The sequence below is a fragment of the Oncorhynchus keta genome, chromosome 31, assembly GCF_023373465.1.
Source record: "Oncorhynchus keta strain PuntledgeMale-10-30-2019 chromosome 31, Oket_V2, whole genome shotgun sequence".
NCBI lineage: Eukaryota > Metazoa > Chordata > Actinopteri > Salmoniformes > Salmonidae > Oncorhynchus > Oncorhynchus keta.
The window spans coordinates 19,157,824-19,181,272 of record NC_068451.1 but is presented as its reverse complement, the minus strand read 5'-3'; the positions used below and the strand labels follow the sequence as shown (position 1 = coordinate 19,181,272).

The 23,449-nt window shown below is 43.3% G+C and overlaps 1 protein-coding gene across 3 annotated transcripts in view; it reads left to right on the top strand.

Moving 5' to 3' along the window:
• The window catches only part of LOC118371072 (t-SNARE domain-containing protein 1-like), a 172,677-nt gene that overhangs the window by 118,668 nt on the left and 30,560 nt on the right, over positions 1 to 23,449 (top strand). For all 3 annotated transcript variants that reach the window (XM_052489876.1, XM_052489875.1, XM_052489874.1), the window contains 2 exons: positions 1,442 to 1,514; positions 6,687 to 6,769. In XM_052489876.1, the coding sequence (XP_052345836.1) occupies positions 1,442 to 1,514; positions 6,687 to 6,769 (156 nt within the window). The remainder of the gene's footprint in view (positions 1 to 1,441; positions 1,515 to 6,686; positions 6,770 to 23,449) is intronic.

Sequence of the window (23,449 nt, the reverse complement as noted above, 5' to 3'; positions counted from 1 at the left end):
CCAGGCTGGCAGGGATCTGAACAGAAGACAGCCCGTCACTCACTCGCTCTCTCTCTTCTACTCACACTCTCACTCATGACTTTGTTAAAGCGTTCTGTCATTGTAATGAACTGAGTTCAGATTGCCAGCAACCGCTTTGCCAGGTAAAATAAATGTGTTGTTATTCTATTCCTGTGTGATGGAGAGGGTTGCCCAAAGATGAAAACAGCAAGAAAGTCTTTAGCGTCATGAGGTTTTGCCAGAGGCCATTTTGGATCCAACCAGATGGTGTTTGCCAAAAGCCAGGTTGGCTGCTGCCAGTTTCCACAGCAATATCAGACACCTGTGATGGATGGCCCAGTGGGTGAGGCTATACAAACGCAGCTGTGATTGCATGGTGCTATAATGGAGGAACGGGGGACCTGTGATAGGGAGATAGACAGAGGTTTTATAAGCCTTCATAATGCTTTGAGCTGATACACAGTGAACAGATTCAAAGCCAGAAAACTGGGGAGGAGGGAAAAAAGTGCAGGTCACCCAGTGTGGTAATTCTCTCTCTCTCTGCAGTGGCCAGACTGCACACTGAAACGAAAACAGAAGTAAACAACACTATCAATTACTGTGTCCATACACGTTTATATAATTTTATATGAAACACAAATGTACATTTAGTTTTTAATGGGCTTAGCGTGGTGGATTTTAAAGGGGCAGTGCAGTCAAAAACTAGATTTAGTTGTGTTTTATAAATATTCCCACACTATGAGGTTGGAGTAATACTGTGAAATTGTGAAAATTATGATAATACCCTTTTAGTGTAAAAGCTGTTTGACAAGACAGCTTGAAATTTCAGCTCGTTTTGCATTGGTGGAGTTTGGGCCTGCCTGGCAACATCACCAGGCGCGCCAGCTAAACTGTGTTGTTATGGATATAAAGAAGGACATTATTGAACAAAAGGACCATTTGTAATGTAACTGGGACCTTTTGGAGTGCCAACAGAAGAAGATTATCAAAGGTAAGGCATTTTTTATATCGCTATTTCTGACTTTTGTGTCGCACCTGCCCGGTTGAAATGTGTTTTTCATGTGTTTGTATGCAGGGCGCTGCCCTCAGATAATCGCATGGTTTGCTTTCGTCGTAAAGCCTTTTTGAAATCTGAAACCGCGGCTGGATTAAAAAGAAGTTAAGCTTTATTTTGATGTATTACACTTGTAATTTTATGTAAGTTAAATATTTATAATACTGTAGTTTGAATTTTTGCGCTCTGCATTTTCACCGGATGTTGGCCAGGTGGGACGTTACCATCCCTCCTGCCCATAAGATTAATGTTTTGACTTACATATCCCAGTCTATTTGGGGGAATACATCGAGACTATGGAAGAAGAAATTCCGGTAATGCGGATGGCCAATGACCTCTAGAGTAGAATGTATTTATTTAACCCTTCGTTGTCTGTTTCCTTTACAGAGAGACATGTTGGATGTCAGCCAAATCATGCGAGATCTGGCCAGTATGGTGCACGAGCAGGGAGATGCCATAGGTGAGACATCACGTGTGTGTTTGTGTGTACGCGTGTGTGTTTTTATGATTGCCTGAGCTCCTGTGTACGGTCATCCATGTCTGCATATTACTCTGTCTGTCTTTTACTCTCTGTGTCGTTGTAATCCCTTTGATATTTTGACCAACTTTACAGCATCTCTTTCTTCATGCGTTAGCAGACATAATTAATCACCTTAGGACTCCCATTGATCAAACTAACTTTTGAACCTTAACACGTAATAAATGGTTGCTTGACAGGTGGGTTACAATAACAACAATGGTTAGAGGACAGGACAGCATGTCCCAGTCTTATGTTATTGATCAACAAGTCCTGCAACCCAGTGCTGATCTAGACTTGGCAGAGAGAGGCAATGTGTGGTTCAACGCACAGACAGTCAGAGAGATACAACAACACCACCATCACCCTGCAGAGAGATGAACTGGAGACAGGGGGGATGATATGGAACACTAGAACATGAGAAAGGAGGACAGGAGAGTGGAGGTGTGTACAGATGCTGCAGCAGACTGGATGGAAGAGAGAGAAAGACGAACAAGGGAAGCATAAAGGAAGCAGCATGACTGATCTTACTTGTGCATATCAGTGTGTGTGGCAAACCAAATTCTGCTGTACATGTGTCTCTGGTATGTGTGTGTACCTTTGTGTGTGTGCATGTGTGTCCGAGGTTGAGATCTCATAAATTTAAGGAAATGGATTCTTCTTCTATTCTAATTGGTCCATTGTGTGTGAGAGTGGCCCTGAGTATGGCTGTTTTAATCCGTCTAGAGTACAGTTACCTTTTCTTTTGATCTATTTTCAAATGTTCTAACTTTTTAACTGCATTGTTGGGAAAGGGCTCATAAGTAAACATTACACGGTAAAGTATTCACTAGTTGTATTCAGCGCATGTGACAAATGCAATTTGATTTGATTTGATTTATACTTTAGACTCATGCCAAGTTTCCATCTCTCACAGACGCAATGTTACAGGAGAGCAGGCAACAGGCAATGAGCGAGAAACAAAGAGGAACTGGAGAGCAATACACAATTTATCCCAGATTCTATCCATAATTAGGGTACTTAACATTTAGAGTGAATAATGTTCAGCCTTATGGAATGGAATATTTAAACAAATGGCACTTTTGTTTCCTAGATAAGTTCTGTTAGGACAGAAATACGACTTGTTTGTTGTTTGGCCTTTAGAGAAAGGGTTTTCTGAGGTGAACACGCAGGAGGAAATCTCTCCTTTCAACTTCTGTGTCCCTCCTCATTTCTCTCACATGCAGAGTACAGGGAAAATAAGGGGAAATAAATAGTGGCGAGTTCTAAGAAGTTAAATGTCAATTGTTGATGAAATTGGGTACACTAGTGAAATGCCATTAGAATCTCATTAGATTTATGTCTCTTCAATTTCTGCAGTCGTCCTTCATGTGAGGATGTAGGGAGGATATATTTTAGTATGATTATGAGGGTATACATCATGGATATATTTAGACTGTGGATACATTGAGACTGTGGATACATTCAAACTGTGGATACACTGAGACTGTGGATACACTGAGACTGTGGATACACTGAGACTGGATACACTGAGACTGTGGATATATTGAGACTGTGGATACATTGAGACTCTGGATACACTGAGACTCTAGATACACTGAGACTGTGGATACATTGAGACTGTGGATACATTACAACTGTGGATACATTAGGACTGTGGATACAGAGGGAAGTGGAACATTGATGTGGTGGGAAAGAGCTAGAGTGTATAAGGATGAACATGATGGCGTTAAGAGATGGTGGAGGTGGTAACTGTGAGAGGGTGTTCAGCTCACCAGTATACAGAGTGAAGGTGCTATGTCCAAGTACCTGAGAGCTGTACTACTGTACTGCTGTAGTCTTTTTCACATCCATTATGGACCACAGGCATACTGTTTCTCTCTCCCATCCAACCTTGAAATAGAATCAGGTAAATTGCATGATTTGCTTTTCTATAGCTGATGTGCACATGGTGAGATTTGTATTTTTATGTGTATAATAAAAGCTGGGTCTGAATAAGCTGATTAGGCTTTAGGGGGGAAAGGGGGCATGTGGAGGTGTCCAGCGGAGCAGCGGGGGAGCGGTAGAGGGGTAAATTGAGAAATCAGCAAACCCAGGAAGTTTGGATTACTGCTTTTTAGAGGGCGTAGAGTTGAAAGTAGCTTCTCTGTGACAAAGCCGTTGCTTCCATGTGGTGACACACTCAACAAAGCCACAGGTCACGCTGTGCCAGAACTGATGCAATCAACAGCAACAAAAGAGACAGCGAGAGAGAGATAGAAAGGCTAGACAGGGGAACCTGGGTAAATCTAGGTAAGGTAAAGTGGTGCACTCATCTATGTTACTGTTACTGTTTCAGTATTGCGTTAGTCTCATTGTGGTTATAGTACAGCATGTGTTCAATCTTGTGGTTTTTGGAAGGAACCAGAAGAATACAGTGGTTTTCAGATAAAAGGTCTTGTCTTGATTCAGTGACATTTACTTACATGTCCTTACAATACCCAAATACATTGAGAATGTGGTGTTGTAGAAAATGAGTTGTAGCCATGTTTGACAGCTTATGCTTTTCCTTGTTGATCAGATGTTTTTCTCCCTAGAAATGTCTTGCATATCAAAGACATAATTAGTGGAGCATGGTGTGAGGGAAGTAAAGGCTTATGGAGGTGTGTGTGTGTGTGTGTGTGTGTGTGTGTGTGTGTGTGTGTGTGTGTGTGTGTGTGTGTGTGTGTGTGTGTGTGTGTGTGTGTGTGTGTGTGTGTGTGTGTGTGTGTGTGTGTTTTCTTGTCTCCAAGGTGTCTCAATTGGCTCCTTGTATTAGCATACTATCTGGGTTATGATTATTTTTGCGAATTATCAAGCCATGTACTACAGATGTAGGATATTAATTTGAGCCAGGTTGCTACAGCAGGAAAATAAACCTATAGAGAGAGGCTATGTGAATTATTATGGCGATTATAATGAATGGACCCCCCCCCCCCAATGGAAAATCGAGAGAGAGAGAGAGAGAGAGAGAGAGAGAGAGAGAGAGAGAGAGAGAGAGAGAGAGAGAGAGAGAGAGAGAGAGAGAGAGAGAGAGAGAGAGAGAGAGAGAGAGAGAGAGAGAGAGAGAGAGGTTCGGCATTGCATTGGTGGGCAGTGAACCAAACATTTGTTTTTAATTGGGAAAAGAATTGGATTTAGGTTTGAATTAGTTCTCACTGGCTACAATAACTATAGTTACTATGGTGTGCATTGGAATAAGACAAGTCATTTGGATTATTCAAAGACTAATAATTGGTTGACTTCTGTTATGTTTAGAAAATGAAATGTATGAAGGAGTATGACTTTTGAAAGCTCCGTTCTCAGTTTATTCTCCAGCTGTTGCTATGGTGACAGCCAATGAGGAAGTAATTAAACATAGAAATTAAATTAGAATGTTGTGCATCATAAAAAGAGTCACTCAAAGAAAACTCAATATACTACATCATTGATCAAACGTGACGCTATTTACGGTGCGGTGACGGAGAATGTGTGTGCATCCTTTTCCAGTTTATTAAGGATCTTGTGCAAGTGATTATGTAAACAAGGAGAGAATTACAACGAAGTTGGTCTGTCTATAAACACAGTTGTGTGTTCTAAGATTTTGAAGCTTCACAACCATGGAGAGTGCACTCAAGGAAGTTGATAGTGACATCATACGAGCAGCTCAATCGGAGCAATGAGATATTAGGAGGGGTTATCAAATAGTACACTTTCTTTCTTTCTCTCTCTCCCTCCACTTACACCTTTCTTCCTCTCTCTCTCACTGTGTGTTAACAACAGCAAATGATGCACATTCTGAGTAAGATAAATCCTCAAGACAAAGACACAAGGACCAGTGAACGGAGAGACAGAAAATGAGCAGAAGATACCCCACATTGAGCCTCTGTAGGAAATGAAATAGAAGTGTGACTGTACATGATAAAGAGGACGAGGAATATTGATGTTTCCACATTGCTCACATAACACCACAACACAAATGCTGTATGCTAAGGTGTGAGCGTTTAAACAAAATTGGGATCCTTAACGTTAAGAAATATCCCTAACCGTAGGTGCAGAAAGTAAACCGCATAGTGGGTCAATTTCCGTAACAACTAAGAGTGTTGAAGTGCGAGGCTCAACTTCTCTGCTGATTTGTTGCACTGGCAACCACGCTGTGAACAGTGTGAGGTGAATCCGTGCACATGTGCAGATACTGTGTGTGCCTGGTGGCCAACCTGCCTATACTGGGCCCCTCCCCTCTCTTAGTAATAGTAGTACAGGTGCAATGCGGACATCAGCGCAGCTGCATTGTGAATTCACATTATTATTATTATTTTTTAAATTTTCCTCCCTAATTTTGTGATATCCAATTGGTAGTTTAGTCTTGTCCCATCGCTGCAACTCCCGTACAGACTCGGGAGAGGTGAAGGTCAAGAGCCATGCATTCTCTGAAACACGATCCTGCCAAGCAGATCCCGGGGCGGCAGGTAGCCTAGTGGTTAGAGCGTTGGGCCAGTAACTGAAAGGTTGCTGGATCGAATCCCTGAGCTGACAAGGTAAAAATCTGTCTTAACTTTCTGAAAAATAAATTAAGCTTGCTTAACCCGGAAGCCGGCTGCACCAATGTGTTGGAGGAAACACTGGCGACTGAACCTGCATGCACCCAGTCCACCACAAGGACATCCCAGCCAAGGATATCCAGTCAAACCGTACCCAAGCCCAGATGATGCTTCACTGCTTTATGGGTCTCCCGGTCGCAGCCGGCTGTGACACAGCCTGGCATTGAACCCAGGTCTGTAGTGATACCAATGCGCTGCAGCGCCGCTGCGCCACTTGGGAGGCCCAAATTCATATGGAATTGTATACATTTTTGTGTATGTATGTGTGTGAAAGATGGCCTTTTAAACATGAAGAAAATTGTTCCATTTGTTACATACAGTGACAAAAATCCTACTGAGTAGTGGAAGTACCTGTATGTTTCTTCTATTACCACTATAGAATGAAAGAGTGAGTACCCAGTGTGCTTCAACCTGGTAAGAAAAGGTCCTAAATTGGGGGTACTGTGTTGCCATAAAATATATCTGTGTTGCTATGAAGTATAATCGTTACATTTACCATGCTGTTATGTCTCTTCAGATAGCATTGAGGACTACATTCAGACCACCACATCCAACGTGGAGTCAGCCAATCAGGAGCTAGCAAAGGCCAGCCATCACCAGGTGCAGTAGTATCCTCCATTTCATTGTCCAGGTTCAGTGATGTGTGTGTGCATATGTGTATGTCTGTGTGTGTGTCTGTGTACTTACAGGCGGGTGTGTGGACAGGCGTTTATGTCAACTAAATGCAGTTCCTGTATATTGTCATGTCTGTGTATTGCTGATACTGACATTACATTTTAATGGAGATTTTCAGGTGTCATGCTGATACACATCTATTTACAGGATCAGTAGGACAAACATGATTTCAAATAGCAGGGTTTGCTATTTCATTACTTTATTGCGTTCATTATGAGGCTGTGGAAATAACAATAAAGATCACATTTTCATGTCATATTTGATCAGCTTTTGCCATTAGCTAAATTAATTGGTCTGATGGCAACAGTAAAATGTTAGCCTGGAGTCTAATAGGAAAATCAAACAGATATACCAACACTGAACTCCAATTCCATAAACAACTGTTTCTTCCACCAAGATAATGATTATGAGGTTTCAATTTCATTGTACAACTTTATTGACTAAGAACGGAAATACGTTAGTAATATGCATCAGACGGTAGACTGCAATGAAGTATTACTTGGTTATGATTTCTTTCTGATTTCTTTTGAGTGAGTCTCATTTCCATTTGGTAGCACATTCACAAAATGCCCAAGGTTATTATTTTTTTCATTTTCCTTGTGTATATTGACTAGTAATTGTATGTCATACTTTTCCCCCCTGTCATCCTTGCTTGGATTATATCACAGTAGAGCTTAGAAGTCAGTGTTGGTAACAGAGGCCTGTAGCGTGTAGCCCTCTGGCTATCCTAAATTATATATTGACAAAAGTGTCATTGGGTTAATAAAAAGGTAACCTTTTCTGTTACTAGTAGTAGATAGCTTCACAACACCCCGCACAGTGAGGTTCTATGACCCTGATACTCTGTCTGCAAACACACACACACACACTTGTCATTTAGCGACTTACAGTTCATTCATCTAAAGATAGCTAGGTAGGGCAACCCCATATATCAGTCATACAGTAGTAAGTACATTTTTTCCTCAATAAAGTAGCTATCAGCGATGTCAGTGCTAGTAGGGGGGTACATGGGAGTACTTGAACACCAGGCGGGTTGTTGTGTTCTGGATAAGTTCCAGGGGTTTGATGGCACAAGCGGCGAACCCAGTCAACAGCAAGTTGCAATAATCCAGGTGGGAGATGACAAGTGCCTTGATTAGGACCTACGCCAATACCTGTGTGATGTAGGGTCGTACTCTATGGATATAGTAGAACTGAGCCCTGGGGGACACCAGTAGTGAGAGCACATTGTGCAGACACAGGTCCTCACCACATCACTTGGTAAGAGCAGCCTGCCCGGTAGCATGCAATCCAAGAGTGTGCGAAGCCTGAAATTCCCAGCCCTGCGAGGGTGGAGAGGAGGATATGATGGTTCATCATCTCGAAGGCAGCGGATAGATCTAGGAGGATGAGAACAGAGGAGAGAGAGTCAGCGTTGTCAGTATGGAGAGCCTCTATGACACAGAGGAGAGCAGTGTGAGTGACCCGTCTTGGTTCGTGTCAAGAAAATCGTTCTGAGAGAGCTAGCGAGAGAGTTGGTCAGAGACACCGGGATACCGGACTGTAGTTTTTGACGTCAGAGGTATAGTGTTGGTTTCCTGAGTTAAAGGTGACGAGGCCAGTGGTCAGGAATGGGAGAAGGGTATGGAGGAGGGAATGGGGTTGAGCAGGCAGGATTTCATCTGGAGAAAGAAGTCAAGGCTTCGTGTAATTCTGTGTGAGTGGGACAAGTGGACTAAATAGACGGAGTAAATGAGGAGCGGATGTCATCAACATTATTTTCTAAGTGGTTGACCAAGTCGTTCGCAGAGAAGGGTGGGGTGGAAGATTAAGGTGGGAGGAGAAGGTTGCAAATAATTTCCTAGAGGCAGAATCTTGAAATTGAGAGTGATAGAAAGTGGCTTTAGCAGCGGATACAGGGGAAGAGAAGGTATAGAGGATGGAGTGAAAGGATAATAGGTCCTCCGGAAGTTTAGTTTTCCTCCTTTTTGCTCAGATGCCCGCAGTCCTGTTCTGTAAGCTCACAGTGAGTCATTCAGTCACGGAGCAGGAGGGGAGGGCCGAGCTGGCAGGGAGGAAACGAGACGGTGAGAGTCATAGGATGTGGAAAGCGAGGAGATTAGGATCATAGAAGCAGAAGCAGGAGACAGGAGTGAGAAGGATTTAGCAGAAGGGAGAGATGACAGGATAGAAGAGGAGAGATTGCTGAAAATATTGCAGTTCATTTCAACAATAATCTTAATTTTAATTTGACTTTACAAATAACAAGAAGGTTTAATTGGAGTCTATTTCTTCCAAGCCTAGGCCTATATAAAATAACTTTGCCTACCTCAGCTAGTTATGAGGCTTAACAGCATCTTTCACAATGAAAAGATGTTATGTGGGATGTTTTTTATTAGGCCTATTTACAATTGCAACTGGACAAAACTGTAGCATCCTAAATAAAACAATAATTTAAAGAAAAAGGTTGATGTCTGTATCTGAATGTCTGTATTGGTATAGCCTGCTCTTGTAACAACAGAACAAACAGAAAATATTGTCAGCTTGAGACCTAAATATCCCTGGATAAGCACTGAAATAATGTTTGTATTTACTAATTCAAGTCATATAGGCCACTAAGTTACTTACTCAATGGGAAAAGTTGCATATCCTCTTGGACACGATCTTGTGGAAGTCGTGTAAAATGGATGTGATTTTGATGCGCAGGCAGTCCTCGAATTGACTTACACTAAGTTTTAGAACACCTACTCATTCAAACACTTGTTTTGGTTACTGCAGCATTCCATATGTGTTATTTGATAGTTTTGATGTCTTCACTATTATTCTACAATGTAGAAAATAGTAAAAAATAAAGAAAACCTACTTATTCAAGGGTTTTTCTAAAACTTTTGACTGGTAGTGTATGTGAACCAGTTCCAGTCGTGAATCTATAGGAAAATGAGGACACACAGGTGTAAGTCGAACCAAACATTGTTGGCACATAAAATGCAAGATTCTTTATTGTGCTGTATCCCTCTGAGCATGACACACAAAACACACAAGGACTCGACACCCCTGAGTGCATCCCTGAGATGGCTCGATGTCTGGAATTCAATCAGCTCAGTTTGAATTGGAGCCTCATCCAGCAAGGGTATCGTTTTCTTAGTAAGGGAGGAGAATTCTCCACCTGGGCGGACTGTGAGAGGATCACGTACAAACACAATGATATCCTTGGGCATGCTGTAGTCTTCAAATATTGTGGAGAAGTTGTCTGGTCCCTCTGCCTGCCATTCTTCAGTGTGCTGAAGTGCATTAGCCTTCCAGATGACAAGTCCAAATCAAACAACTCAAACTTCCTAGTAAAGGCCTCAAGTTTTTCCACCATGTCCACAACTGTTTCCTCTCTTCCTTGTAACTGCAGATTTAACCCATTTAAGTGACAGAATTCATTATGTTATAGTCACTGAGTTTATTATGTACTGATCAGATGTGTTAAACATTTTGTTTAATTTGTAGTGTGGGCAAAATTCATTTTGCTAATATTATATACTAATTATGTTCTAGCCCGCTAACTATTAGCTCGGAAAAGCTAGTTGACGAACGATGGAGTAGAGGGAGACAGAGAGCGAAGATCAGTAGGCGAACAGCATCTAGTAATGTTGAGGTCAAGCGAATTGCATGCCTTGTGAGTGGGGGGGACCGTGGGGGGGGACTGGGAAAGACTGAGGTCAAAAGGACAGGAGGTTTAACTTGTTATGGCTAAAATCCCGATATCGGGATAAGTGTCATCAACCACCGCTGAATAGCATAGTGCTACATTCAATAAATATTACTACAAATATTTATATTCATGAAATCACAAGTGCAATATAGGAAAACACATCTTAGACTTTTGTTAATCCACCTGTCATGTCAGATTTTGAAATTATGCTTTTCAGCGAAAGCAATCCAAGCGTTTGTGTAAATTTATCGATCTCACTACAAAACATTAAGTACACTTAGCATCAGAAAGCTTGGTCATGAAAATCAGAAAAGCAATCAAATTAATCGTTTACCTTTGATGATCTTCGGATGTTTTCACTCACGAGACTCCCAGTTACACAACAAATGTTCCGTTTGTTCCATAAAGATGATTTTTATATCCAGAATACCTCCGTTTGTTTGTCGCGTTATGTTCAGAAATCCACAGGATGAGCGTTCACGACAACGCAGACGAAAATTCCAAATAGTTTCCATGATGTCCACAGAAACATGTCAAACGTTTTTTATAATCAATCCTCAGGTTGTTTTTAAAATATATAATCGATAATATATCAACCGCAAATGTCTTTCACAGTAGGAGAGGGGAAAACAATGGCTGTCCAAATTCTGTTGCGCGAGCAGAACTCATGTGACCACTTGATGCGATGTTATCGTTCTGGCTAATTTTTTCTGGCTCATTTTCAAAATAAAAGCCTGAAACTATGTTTGAAGACTGTTGACACCTTGAGGAAGCTATAGGAAAAGGAATCTGGTTCAAATCCCTTTAAATCCAGCAAAGGGAGGCTATGGAACATGGAGTTTTCAAAATAGAAGCCACTTCCTGTTTTGATTTTCCTCAGGGTTTCACCTGCAATATCAGTTCTGTTATACTCACAGACAATATTTTGACAGTTTTGGAAACTTTAGTGTTTTCTATCCAATTCGAATAATAAAAATGTGCATATATTAGCAACTGAGACTGAGGAGCTGGCCATTTACAATGGGCACCTTTTCATCCAGGCTACTCAATACTGCCCGTGCAGCCATAAAAAGTTAAAGAAATGAATCAAAGACAGACGTCGGAAGGTTGAGGTTGCCCAGTTCACTGAGTGGTGAGCCACCATCAGGAAATGAACCTATCAAGATGTCAACCTCATTGAGGAGCTCTCTAAGGGCACCTGGTGGGCGATAGATGACAATGTTAAGCTTGAGTGGACAAGTGACAGTGACAGCATGGAAATAAAATGAGGACATGGACAGGTGAGTGAGGGAGAAAATATAACATCTCCATCTAGAATGAGTAGCCCCTGTGACATCACCGTGATGACCAGATGCTCTCAGACTATGAGAGAACACATAGTCAGATGAAGAGAGAGCAGCTGGAGTAGCAGTGTTCTCTGGGGTGATCCATATCTCTGTCAGGGCCAGCATAGGCTGAGATGAACTTGCCGTTCTTGGCTGCAGATTGGCAGTTCCAAATGCTGCCGGCGACCAGGAAGTCCACATGGGTTCTGCGCACAGTTTACACTTAAAAGGTGGGCAGCATCTGTAAAACCTACACTGAGAGGAGCGAACAGGTATAGAAAACACACACATAGTTGACAAAGCTACAATAGAGAAAAATGAGATCATCTGAAAATAACTAGGTAAGATACTCAAGTATGAGACTTCCTCTCTTTCCTTCATCAAGCAACTCCGCAGAACCGTCTTTGTTTCGAGACAAAATACTAACACCAATTGCTAATTGCGTAACAGAGGTGAAGCCACTCCCCCTCCAGTACAGCCGCGGATTACAAAATAACAACAACAATCACAAATTGCCCTGCCCCTTAATCCTGGTTGATGTGTCAACAATCAGCTGCAAATTATGAGCAGTCAGCAGTTCACACACCAAGTAGGCTACTGGGAAGACAGGGCCATCTCCTTTAAGTGCTGTCGATCTATCAAAAAGACAGCAACAGATTAAGACAAAAAGTCTAATTATCACTCCTGGAGATAGCAGGAGTCCTCTATCTACAGATTGAAGCACATACACACACAGGCACACATGCATAAACACATACACATTTGAGCTGATGTGCTGTTTCATACTTTTTCAGTTTACTTTATTTTATATCTATGGTATGAATATCACTGTCCTACTTAGTGATTTGTTGTCAACAGCAGCCGACCCTTTTCCTAAATCATTATCTCTCTAATGGCATTTCTTTGACTTTTCCTCTCTCTCATATCTACTACCGTACACACACATAGATGACCAACATGCAATGTCAGGGATTTATCCACTTGTTTCAGAGAGGTGCTTTTATGCATTTATTTTATTGGATGGATCTAACAACACCTGAATAACTTACACAGTTATTATTCCTGAATAACTTACACAATTACTCTTATATGGGTAGTTTATTTAAAGTATAATAGAATATTGCGCATGTACACCATAAGAAATACCCTGCTGTTGAAAAAAGGTCACCTATTACTGTAACATATCCCAAAAACCAATACCATAGTTGTTTAGGGTCAGGGCACTCTTCACAGATCTACGCTGGCATTTATATTTTTCTGTTGGATTACAAAAGTATACAGAAACCATATTACTTTCCCCCCCAAAGTTTTGTGAGAGTTGCTCTCCTTCCTATAGGCTTCTTTTTCTCTGTTTCATGCTGTTCCTATTGCTGCTCTAGAAGTGAGCGAGTGAGTGAGCAAGTGAGCGAGTGAGTGAGCAAATGAGCGAGGGCACACAGCTTTCCCATTAATTGTCATTTCATTATCTCAAGGAGAGCTGAGCCGTGACCAAGCTCACGTAGAGCAATTTAGCTCTCCGCCAATCCACGCGGCTGTTTCTAGTCTAGAGGAAGAGAGAAACCCTGTGCAGGGGGCAATATAAAGAGTGGTAGGGAGGAAAAGAGAATGAAGGAGAGAAACGAGAGAAAGAGCGAGACTGTTGAGGAGGGAGATATACAGAGTGGGAGAGTGAATGAGAGAGAGAAGATGAGTAGGAGAGAGTAGGAGAGCAGGAAAGAGACTGTAGAGGAGAAGGGAAAGATACAGAGAGTGAAAAAGAGAGACACACACACACACACACAGAGAGAGACATACAAATGGCAGAAAGTCAAGGGCACAGTTCCATGAACTCAGTCAAACACCACCAATGGTCAATTAAAAGGGGATGACATTTTAGTCCATGGCCCACCATGTCAGAAGGCTTTACACTGAAAATAAATTGAATCTATAATCCATTAGCCTCAGGCAGATTACTCCTCTCACATGAAGACTCCTCAAGTTACAACAATGATGTTGTGTCTCAGCCCCATCCATGTTCAACAGCCTGAGATGAACTGTGATTGTTCATTACTGTGTAACGATACTATTATATTATACAGCCTCCATGTCACTAGTGAAACATAGCTGTTTTATTATGTGTTGAATGATGGTTTAATATAGACTCATTCAAACACACTTCTGTTAGTGTTGCATTTAATTTCAAATGTCTCAGTTGGCCATTAGATTAAGTTGATTATGGGGAATGTGTTTGTAATGATTTACGAATGAGCAAACTCAATATGCATAATGATTAATTGAAAGGCAATGACTCACTTGATTGGTGGTTACCATAATTACATCATAGGACGTCACAGTCTCTGTTTGAAACTCGTCAGCCACCTTTGTGGAAATGTATCTCCTCTTGTGATCAATATGACATATTTCCGCTATCATGCTAATTCAGATGGTTTGTTATTGGAGCTCCCCCATATGTTATCATATTGCTGGAGACAGGGAGGGAAGGAAGGAAGGAAGGAGGAAGGGAAGTTGGGAGCGAGCGAGAGAGAGAGAAATGCAGACTATTTTATGCCTGACAGATAGAAGACAGAGAAACACTGAACGGGCAGGGGCACACTAGGGTTGAGCGGTAATCCAGATGTTCATATCGTCATACCATCATTCTCTCACCCCGGGATTTATGGCATTACCTGTTTAGTACACAAGGGAGCATCAAAAGCCCATTGGGTGTTTGCATAATGCTAACCAAATTAGCACAAGTAATAGCACATTTTAATGGAAGCTCCTAGCTAAATATGCTAACTAGTGCAAACGATAATAAACTAATTGCATCAACAGGCAATCCAGATCATAAAGTTATACATATATAGGAAGGAGCTACTGAATGTCATGTTTGGGGAGTTTGGACCTTTACAAGCGAATGTGAACGAGAGACATTGTGCAAATGAACAAAGTTTTGATGCATGCTGTAATGGCTCTCCAGTGTGGAGTCTGAAGTGACTCGGGCAATGGCCCTGCCTGCTCTGCTTGGAGAAGAGTGGTAGGAGCAGACTGATGGGCCAAGAACAGAGAGTAGAAAAAACACAAGGAAATAAAGATTGAAGTGGCAGCTGTACAAATAACTAATCCAAATGGCTTTGACTTCTCAAAACATGGAAGACAGCTAAAATAATATGATGCTCTGTCACCTTATTAATTCAGACACTTACTTAGATAGTAAGCTAAACTAGGGTCGTGTTAATGCAGTTTTTCATGCAGTAAAAAACATATAAAAAGCATAAGAAATATCTTGCTTTGTTTTTTTATACACAGATCGAAAACAAATGTTGTGCTTCAGATGAGAATTATTTTTTCCAGTAAAATGCAAAATTATGCGAAAAAAGCTAAACATTAGGAAACGTGGCTGGCTTCATTCTTTCTATGATTGGCCTAAACATTAGAAATATGATGGCCATGTATCGTTTTTGCTTTTTCATTAGTTGTGTGGCTGCCAGCCAAATAGCGCTGCACCTCTGTTGTCAACTGATGAAAATGAATCTATTTTATGCCGAATTTGTTGCGCTAATGTATTTTCTGTGAAGGAAAACTATAGTTGCACGTCCTTGATCACTCTATTGAAGAAAAAAAACACTCACTTTCAATATAAAATGTGACCCCTGTCAATAAACAGCTGGACTCACCTGCTACCGCTTTCTCCTATTGTGCTATTTACAAACAAACACGTGACTGGCTCAACTGTGCTGGGGAACTAAGTAAGCTTCATAATGTAAAATAATGTGACAGGTGAAGTAAGAACACCATCTACTTAATCTCCTAAAGCATTGCACAAGTTCACTGCAGGTATTTACTTAAGAAATAGCTACAAATATTAAAATGTATTGAAAACTTCAAATAAATAGTTTCAGCAGTTTTGGCGGTATTGAAAGACCATCCAGTGGCCATTTCTAAATACCCCGGTATACAGAATAAACAGGAGGCTGAAGAAATGTCTCTTGGCTGCTAGGACCATCACAAACTTCTACAGATGCACCGTTGTGGGCATCCTATCGGGCTGTACCGCCACCTGGAACGGCAACTGCACCTTCCGCAACCCCAAGGCTCTCCAGAGGGTGGTGCGGTCAGCCCAACGCATCACCAGTGGCACACTGCCTACCCTCCAGGACATCTACAGCACACTTTGACCCTAGAAAGCCTTGAAGATCACCAAGGACTTCAACCACCCAAGCAACGGCCTGTTCTCCCCCCTACCATCTAGAAGGCGGAGACAGTACAAGTGCATCAATGCTGGGACCGAGAGACTGAAAAAACGCTTCTACCCGGCCTCCGCCCAGTACCCTGCCCTGAACATTAGTCACTGTCACCAGCCGGCTACCACTCGGTACTCTCCCCTGCACCTTAGAGACTGCTGCCCTATGTACATAGTCATTGAACACTGGTCACTTGAATAATGTTTCCATACTGTTTTACCCACTTCATATGTATATACTGTTTTCTAGTCAAGGCTCATCCTATATAACTACTGTTGTACACACCTTTTCTATTCATATACTGTCCATAGTGCCTATACACACCATCAGGTAATATACACTGAGTGTACAAAACATTGACATAGACTGACCGGGTGAATCCAGGTGAGTATGATCACTTATTAAATCCACTTCAATAGTTTAGATGAAGGGGAAGAGACAGGTTAAAGAAGGATGTTTAAGCCATGAGACAATTGAGACATGGATTGTGTATGTGTGCCATTCAGAAGGTGAATTTCAGTACCATTGAACGGAGTATGGTAGTAGGTGCCAGGTGCACTGGTTTGAGTGTGTCAAGAACTGCAAAGCGGCTGGGTTTTTCACACTCAAGCATTGGAGACAACATGGGCCAGCATCCCTGTGGAATGCTTTCGAACACCTTGTAGTGTCCATGCCCCAACGAATTGAGGCTGTTCTGGGGGCAAAATTGGGTTGCAACTCAATGTCCGGAAGGTGTTCCTAATGTTTTGTACGCTCAGTGTATATATTCCGCACTCTGACATTGCTTGTTCTAATACGTCTATATTTATGAATTAATACATTTTAATTTTATTTGCATGTATTGTTTTGTATTCTTACGTATTACTGCACTTTTGAAGCTAGGAACATAAGAATTTCGCTACACCCGCGATAACATAATACAGTATGTGTACGTGACCAATACAATTTGATTTGATACAAGGTCAACACACACTAAAACATCCACAGAGGAAATATCTCTGGGCAGACAGACAGTCAACAGACTTATCTATTGATGCTTTTAGTCTAGAGCAGGAAAGAAGGTGTAGCAGCTCTGTCCTTTATATAGTTCTTTGACAACAATAATTTACCCAGAAGGTCAGTTCTCCACTTGAACAACAATTCAACATCCTCCCTGTCTCTATCCATCCGTGTAAACTTCAGAATTGGAGTTGAAACAAAATTATACTTGGTGCTTTAAAACTTTCCATTATATGATTCTGACTAGGGAAACATGCTCTATACATATTCATGTAACGTACATCCGATGTGTTTGTCTTCCAATATAAGCCAATTTCATAGACACAGATACATGAGAAACACAGACACAGATACATGAGAAACACAGACACAGATACATGAGAAACATAGACACAGATACATGAGAAACATAGACACAGATACATGAGAAACATAGACACAGATACATGAGAAACACAGACACAGATGCATGAGAAACACAGACACAGATACATGAGAAACACAGACAGATAACAATATTGACAAATACGCTGATTCGGTGTGCGAGTTCATAAGAACGTGCGTTGAAGATGTCGTTCCCATAGCAACGATTAAAACATTCCCTAACCAGAAACCGTGGATTGATGGCAGCATTCGCGTGAAACTGAAAGCGCGAACCACTGCTTTTAATCAGGGCAAGGTGTCTGCTAACATTACCGAATACAAACAGTGCAGCTATTCCCTCCGCAAGGCTATCAAACAAGCTAAGCGTCAGTACAGAGACAAAGTAGAATCTCAATTCAACGGCTCAGACACAAGAGGCATGTGGCAGGGTCTACAGTCAATCACGGACTACAAGAAGAAACCCAGCCCAGTCACGGACCAGGATGTCTTGCTCCCAGGCAGACTAAATAACTTTTTTGCCCGCTTTGAGGACAATACAGTGCCACTGACACGGCCTGCAACGAAAACATGCGGTCTCTCCTTCACTGCAGCCGAGGTGAGTAAGACATTTAAACGTGTTAACCCTCGCAAGGCTGCAGGCCCAGACGGCATCCCCAGCCGCGCCCTCAGAGCATGCGCAGAGCAGCTGGCCGGTGTGTTTACGGACATATTCAATCAATCCCTATACCAGTCTGCTGTTCCCACATGCTTCAAGAGGGCCAACATTGTTCCTGTTCCCAAGAAAGCTAAGGTAACTGAGCTAAACGACTAGCACTCACTTCCGTCATTATGAAGTGCCTTGAGAGACTAGTCAAGGACCATATCACCTCCACCCTACCTGACACCCTAGACCCACTCCAATTTGCTTACCGCCCAAATAGGTCCACAGACGATGCAATCTCAACCACACTGCACACTGCCCTAACCCATCTGGACAAGAGGAATACCTATGTGAGAATGCTGTTCATCGACTACAGCTCGGCATTCAACACCATAGTACCCTCCAAGCTCGTCATCAAGCTCGAGTCCCTGGGTTTTCGACCCCGCCCTGTGCAACTGGGTACTGGACTTCCTGACGGGCCGCCCCCAGGTGGTGAGGGTAGGCAACAACATCTCCTCCCCGCTGATCCTCAACATGGGGGCCCCACAAGGGTGCGTTCTGAGCCCTCTCCTGTACTCCCTGTTCACCCACGACTGCGTGGCCACGCACGCCTCCAACTCAATCATCAAGTTCGCGGACGACACAACAGTGGTAGGCTTGATTACCAACAACGACGAGACGGCCTACAGGGAGGAGGTGAGGGCCCTCGGAGTGTGGTGTCAGGAAAATAACCTCACACTCAACGTCAACAAAACTAAGGAGATGATTGTGGACTTCAGGAAACAGCAGAGGGAACACCCCCCTATCCACATCGATGGAACAGTAGTGGAGAGGGTAGCAAGTTTTAAGTTCATCGGCATACACATCACAGACAAACTGAATTGGTCCACTCACACAGACAGCATCGTGAAGAAGGCGCAGCAGCGCCTCTTCAACCTCAGGAAGCTGAAGAAATTTGGCTTGTCACCAAAAGCACTCACAAACTTCTACAGGTGCACAATCGAGAGCATCCTGGCGGGCTGTATCACCGCCTGGTACGGCAACTGCTCTTCCCTCAACCGTAAGGCTCTCCAGAGGGTAGTGAGGTCTGCACAACGCATCACCGGGGGCAAACTACCTGCCCTCCAGGACACCTACACCACCCGATGTTACAGGAAGGCCATAAAGATCATCAAGGACATCAACCACCCGAGCCACTGCCTGTTCACCCCGCTATCATCCAGAAGGCGAGGTCAGTACAGGTGCATCAAAGCTGGGACCGAGAGACTGAAAAACAGCTTCTATCTCAAGGCCATCAGACTGTTAAACAGCCACCACTAACATTGAGTGGCTGCTGCCAACACACTGACATTGACACTGACTCAACTCCAGCCACTTTAATAATGGGAATTGATGGGAAATGATGTAAATATATCACTAGCCACTTTAAACAATGCTACCTTATATAATGTTACCTACCCTACATTATTCATCTCATATGCATACGTATATACTGTACTCTATATCATCGACTGCATCCTTATGTAATACATGTATCACTAGCCACTTTAACTATGCCACTTTGTTTACATACTCATCTCATATGTATATACTGTACTCGATACCATCTACTGTATCTTGCCTATGCTGCCCTGTACCATCACTCATTCATATATCCTTATGTACATGTTCTTTATCCCCTTACACTGTGTATAAGACAGTAGTTTTGGAATTGTTAGTTAGATTACTTGTTGGTTATTACTGGATTGTCGGAACTAGAAGCACAAGCATTTTGCTACACTCGCATTAACATCTGCTAACCATGTGTATGTGACAAATTTGATTTGATTGATTTGATTTAGAATACCAGAGTGCAGCTGGGCTAAATGTAGTGGTGCTGTCTGAGATGATGCATGGACAGGGACAGGGACGGGGACAGGGACAAGGACAGTTAGAGGTTTGTGGTGCTGTCCGACACGATGCAGGGACAGGGACAGGTTTGTGCTGCTGTCTGAGACAATGCAGGGACAGGGATAAGGACAGGGATGGGGACAGGGACATGGACAGGGAGAGGTTTATGGTGCTGTCTGAGGCGATGCAGGGACAGGGATGAGGACAGGGAGAGGTTTGAGCTGCTGTCTGAGGCAATGCAGGGACAGGGACAGGGATGGGGACAGGGACAGGAGGTTTGTGGTGCTGTCTGAGGCAATGCAGGGACAGGGACAGGGATGGGGACAGGGACAGGAGGTTTGTGGTGCTGTCTGAGGCAATGCAGGGACAGGGACAGGGATGGGGACAGGGACAGGAGGTTTGTGGTGCTGTCTGAGGCAATGCAGGGACGGGGACAGGAGGTTTGTGCCGCTGTCTGCGACAATGCAAGGACAGGGATGAGGACAGGGATGGGGACAGGGACATGGACAGGGAGAGGTTTGTGGTGCTGTCTGAGGCGATGCAGGGACAGGGATGAGGACAGGGAGAGGTTTGAGCTGCAATGCAGGGACAGGGACAGGGAGAGGTTTTTGCTGCTGTCTGAGATGATGCAGGGACAGGGATGAGGACAGGGAGAGGTTTGTGATGCTGTCTGAGGCGATGCAGGGACAGGGATGAGGACAGGGAGAGGTTTGTGCTGCTGTCTGAGATGATGCAGGGACAGGGATGAGGACAGTGAGGGGTTTGTGGTGCTGTCTGAGGCAATACAGGGACGGGGACAGGGACAGGTTTGTGATGCTGTCTGAGGCGATGCAGGAACAGGGATGGGGACGGGCAGGGGTTTGTGGCGATGCAGGGACGGGGGTGGGAACAGGGACAGGCAGAGGTTTGTGTTGCAGTCTGAGGTGATATGGGGACAGGGACAGGGACGGGGGTGGGAACAGGGACAGGCAGAGGTTTGTGTTGCAGTCTGAGGTGATTTGGGGACAGGGACAGGGACAGGGAGGGGTTTGTGGCGATGCAGGGAAGGGGTTGGGAACAGGGACAGGCAGAGGTTTGTGTTGCAGTCTGAGGTGATATGGGGACAGGGACAGGGACAGGGAGGGGTTTGTGGTGCAGTCTGAGTCAATGCAGGGACAGGGATGGGGACAGGGACAGGTAGGGGTTTGTGGTCCAGTCAGAGGAGATGCAGCAGAGACAGTGACAGGGAGCCTGTTACAGGGTCCCAGGACTGGTCGTGAGTGTTTGTTTGCTACTCCTTTTATCAGTGGGGTGCCATGGGCCTGGGCCTTCAGTGAAGTCCTATACAGTCCCACCCAAATTAATCCACCTCTTATTACCATCATTATGATGCCATGGCTCTAGACACTATACATTTAGACAGAAACGCAGTATAACCAGGCGTTTTATTCAGAGAATTGCAGGGGAAGAGTACAATACAGGTCAGTAACTAATAGGCAAGAACATAGTCGAGTGCAACAGAGTTATATTAATATTCTTCTTCTATCCATTTCTGGTCCACAAACTTTGAGCTTTAAGTCCAAAAAAAAAAAAAGTTCCTGTTTACACAAAAACATGACCCAATCAATGAGTCTTTTCAATATTTCCCTATTTTTCTTCACCTTTTCATTGTGCAGCTCCGTTGCCCTGCGCGCTTGTTCGTTGAGCTGTAGATCCACTCGGGTGTCCCCAAAAGTTTTCAAAAGCACCATTGCTTGTCAGTGCCCAGCCATACTTTGGTGTCTCAAGAGCTGGCTTGGTTTGACAACTCAAAGTTGGCAAAGCCAGTATGGCTCCAAGCACCAAATCGATCACTTGCAAATAATAGGCATTCCCAGCAGTAGAGTTTGCAGTGCTTCTCGGAGCCTGTGAGCCATTGATAGCGCTCGTAGTGCACTGGTAACTAAGTGGCGAACGAACCCCTTTCCCGCCTGTGACAGGCTTTGTAGCGTCGGCGTCGGGCGACCTCTCCTTACAATGTCTAACTTTTCTCGAAAAGTTTGTCTCGAGAATGGCGTTATAATTATATCCTCGACCAAATCGATATCTTTTCCTACTTCCGCCATTGTGGGTTGAAAAAACAGCTTAGTAGTACGCAAATTAATTTGTTTATCAAATTCAGTTTCCTAGTTCTGCATAGACCTGCCCATAGGACTTGCCTCTCAATATTGGTAATCCAATCAAAAGATGTGCACGCACTACGCCTGCTAGCTGGCTCCTGTGTAACACTGGAGCCAGCCAGCAGGCGTACAATAGCCAACTCTAAAGCTGATTGGTTGACACTAGATTTTCATTTCCATTCACTTTAAGCTACAAGCGCCCACACGGTTGATTCTGAAGGCCTGAGGGCAGATTTTAGACCCCTGGCAACACATGATGGCTGAATATGATTGGATAAAAGATCTAACATAAAGACCAGCCCTCCAAATCTCAACCCGGGGTTGGAAGCAGTGCAACCAAGAGGAAAGCTATGAAATGAAGAGTATAACTCTTACTCTGGGGAATAATTTAATACATATTTCTGGGAAAATATATATTTTTAAAAAATGATATTCTGATGATGTTGAGGCCAGCAGAGAAGGCCTTGCTGGCCCTGATGGCCCACAAGTGCCTTTTATATATCATTATCAGGGTTGACTGGGAATTAGATTGTACACATTTCACATAATCCCATTACAAAGGAGGCAGCTAGTTTTCGTCTTCCATATGTGATAAAGGAGGAAAAATATGATGTCAGTAATCATTGCGTGCCATTATTATTGTATTATTAAGACATTTCTAATGTCACACATAAGCTAAATAGCTTTCCCCTCCCAGAAACTCAATGTGAGATTGTCTATCTGTATGAGAGGAATGGTGATGAGTTTGGAGCGTGCTGGCACAGACTGACATGACTTGCAGCTGCTAATAACCGCGGTGAGGATCATCTTGGACTGTGAGGATGCAGTGTAGCAGCCTCATGCTTCCCATACCCTGAGGCGGTACACACGGTCCCTGGCATGGTTGTGAAATGCATGAACACCTTTAGATGGCAATATGCTTGGGAAATGTACACATACCTGCTGCCACATCGTCATGTTTGGGGACATGAAACAGCGTTACAGTACAGCTAGAAAAATATGTTAACATTTTGGCGTTTGTGACCGTTTCCAAACGTATCGTCACCATGAGACCAAGCTTTCTTCAGCAGAGCCCTTACTCCGCTCCTCTGACTTTGGCTCTGAGATTAACTGAGTGGATTCAAGGTGCCACATATTGTATAAAGCTCATTTCTCTTTCAGCCCCTCTCTAGCTCATTCTAACCCAGTTGACCCTTATCCTTGACCAGACCTTTATGCTGACAAAGGGGATTTCTTAGAACCTCGCCATGACAATGACAACACTGAGACTGAAAGGATCAGGGGTGAGAGCCAGCGGGAACGGGCGCGGGTGGGCAAGTGGCAGAGA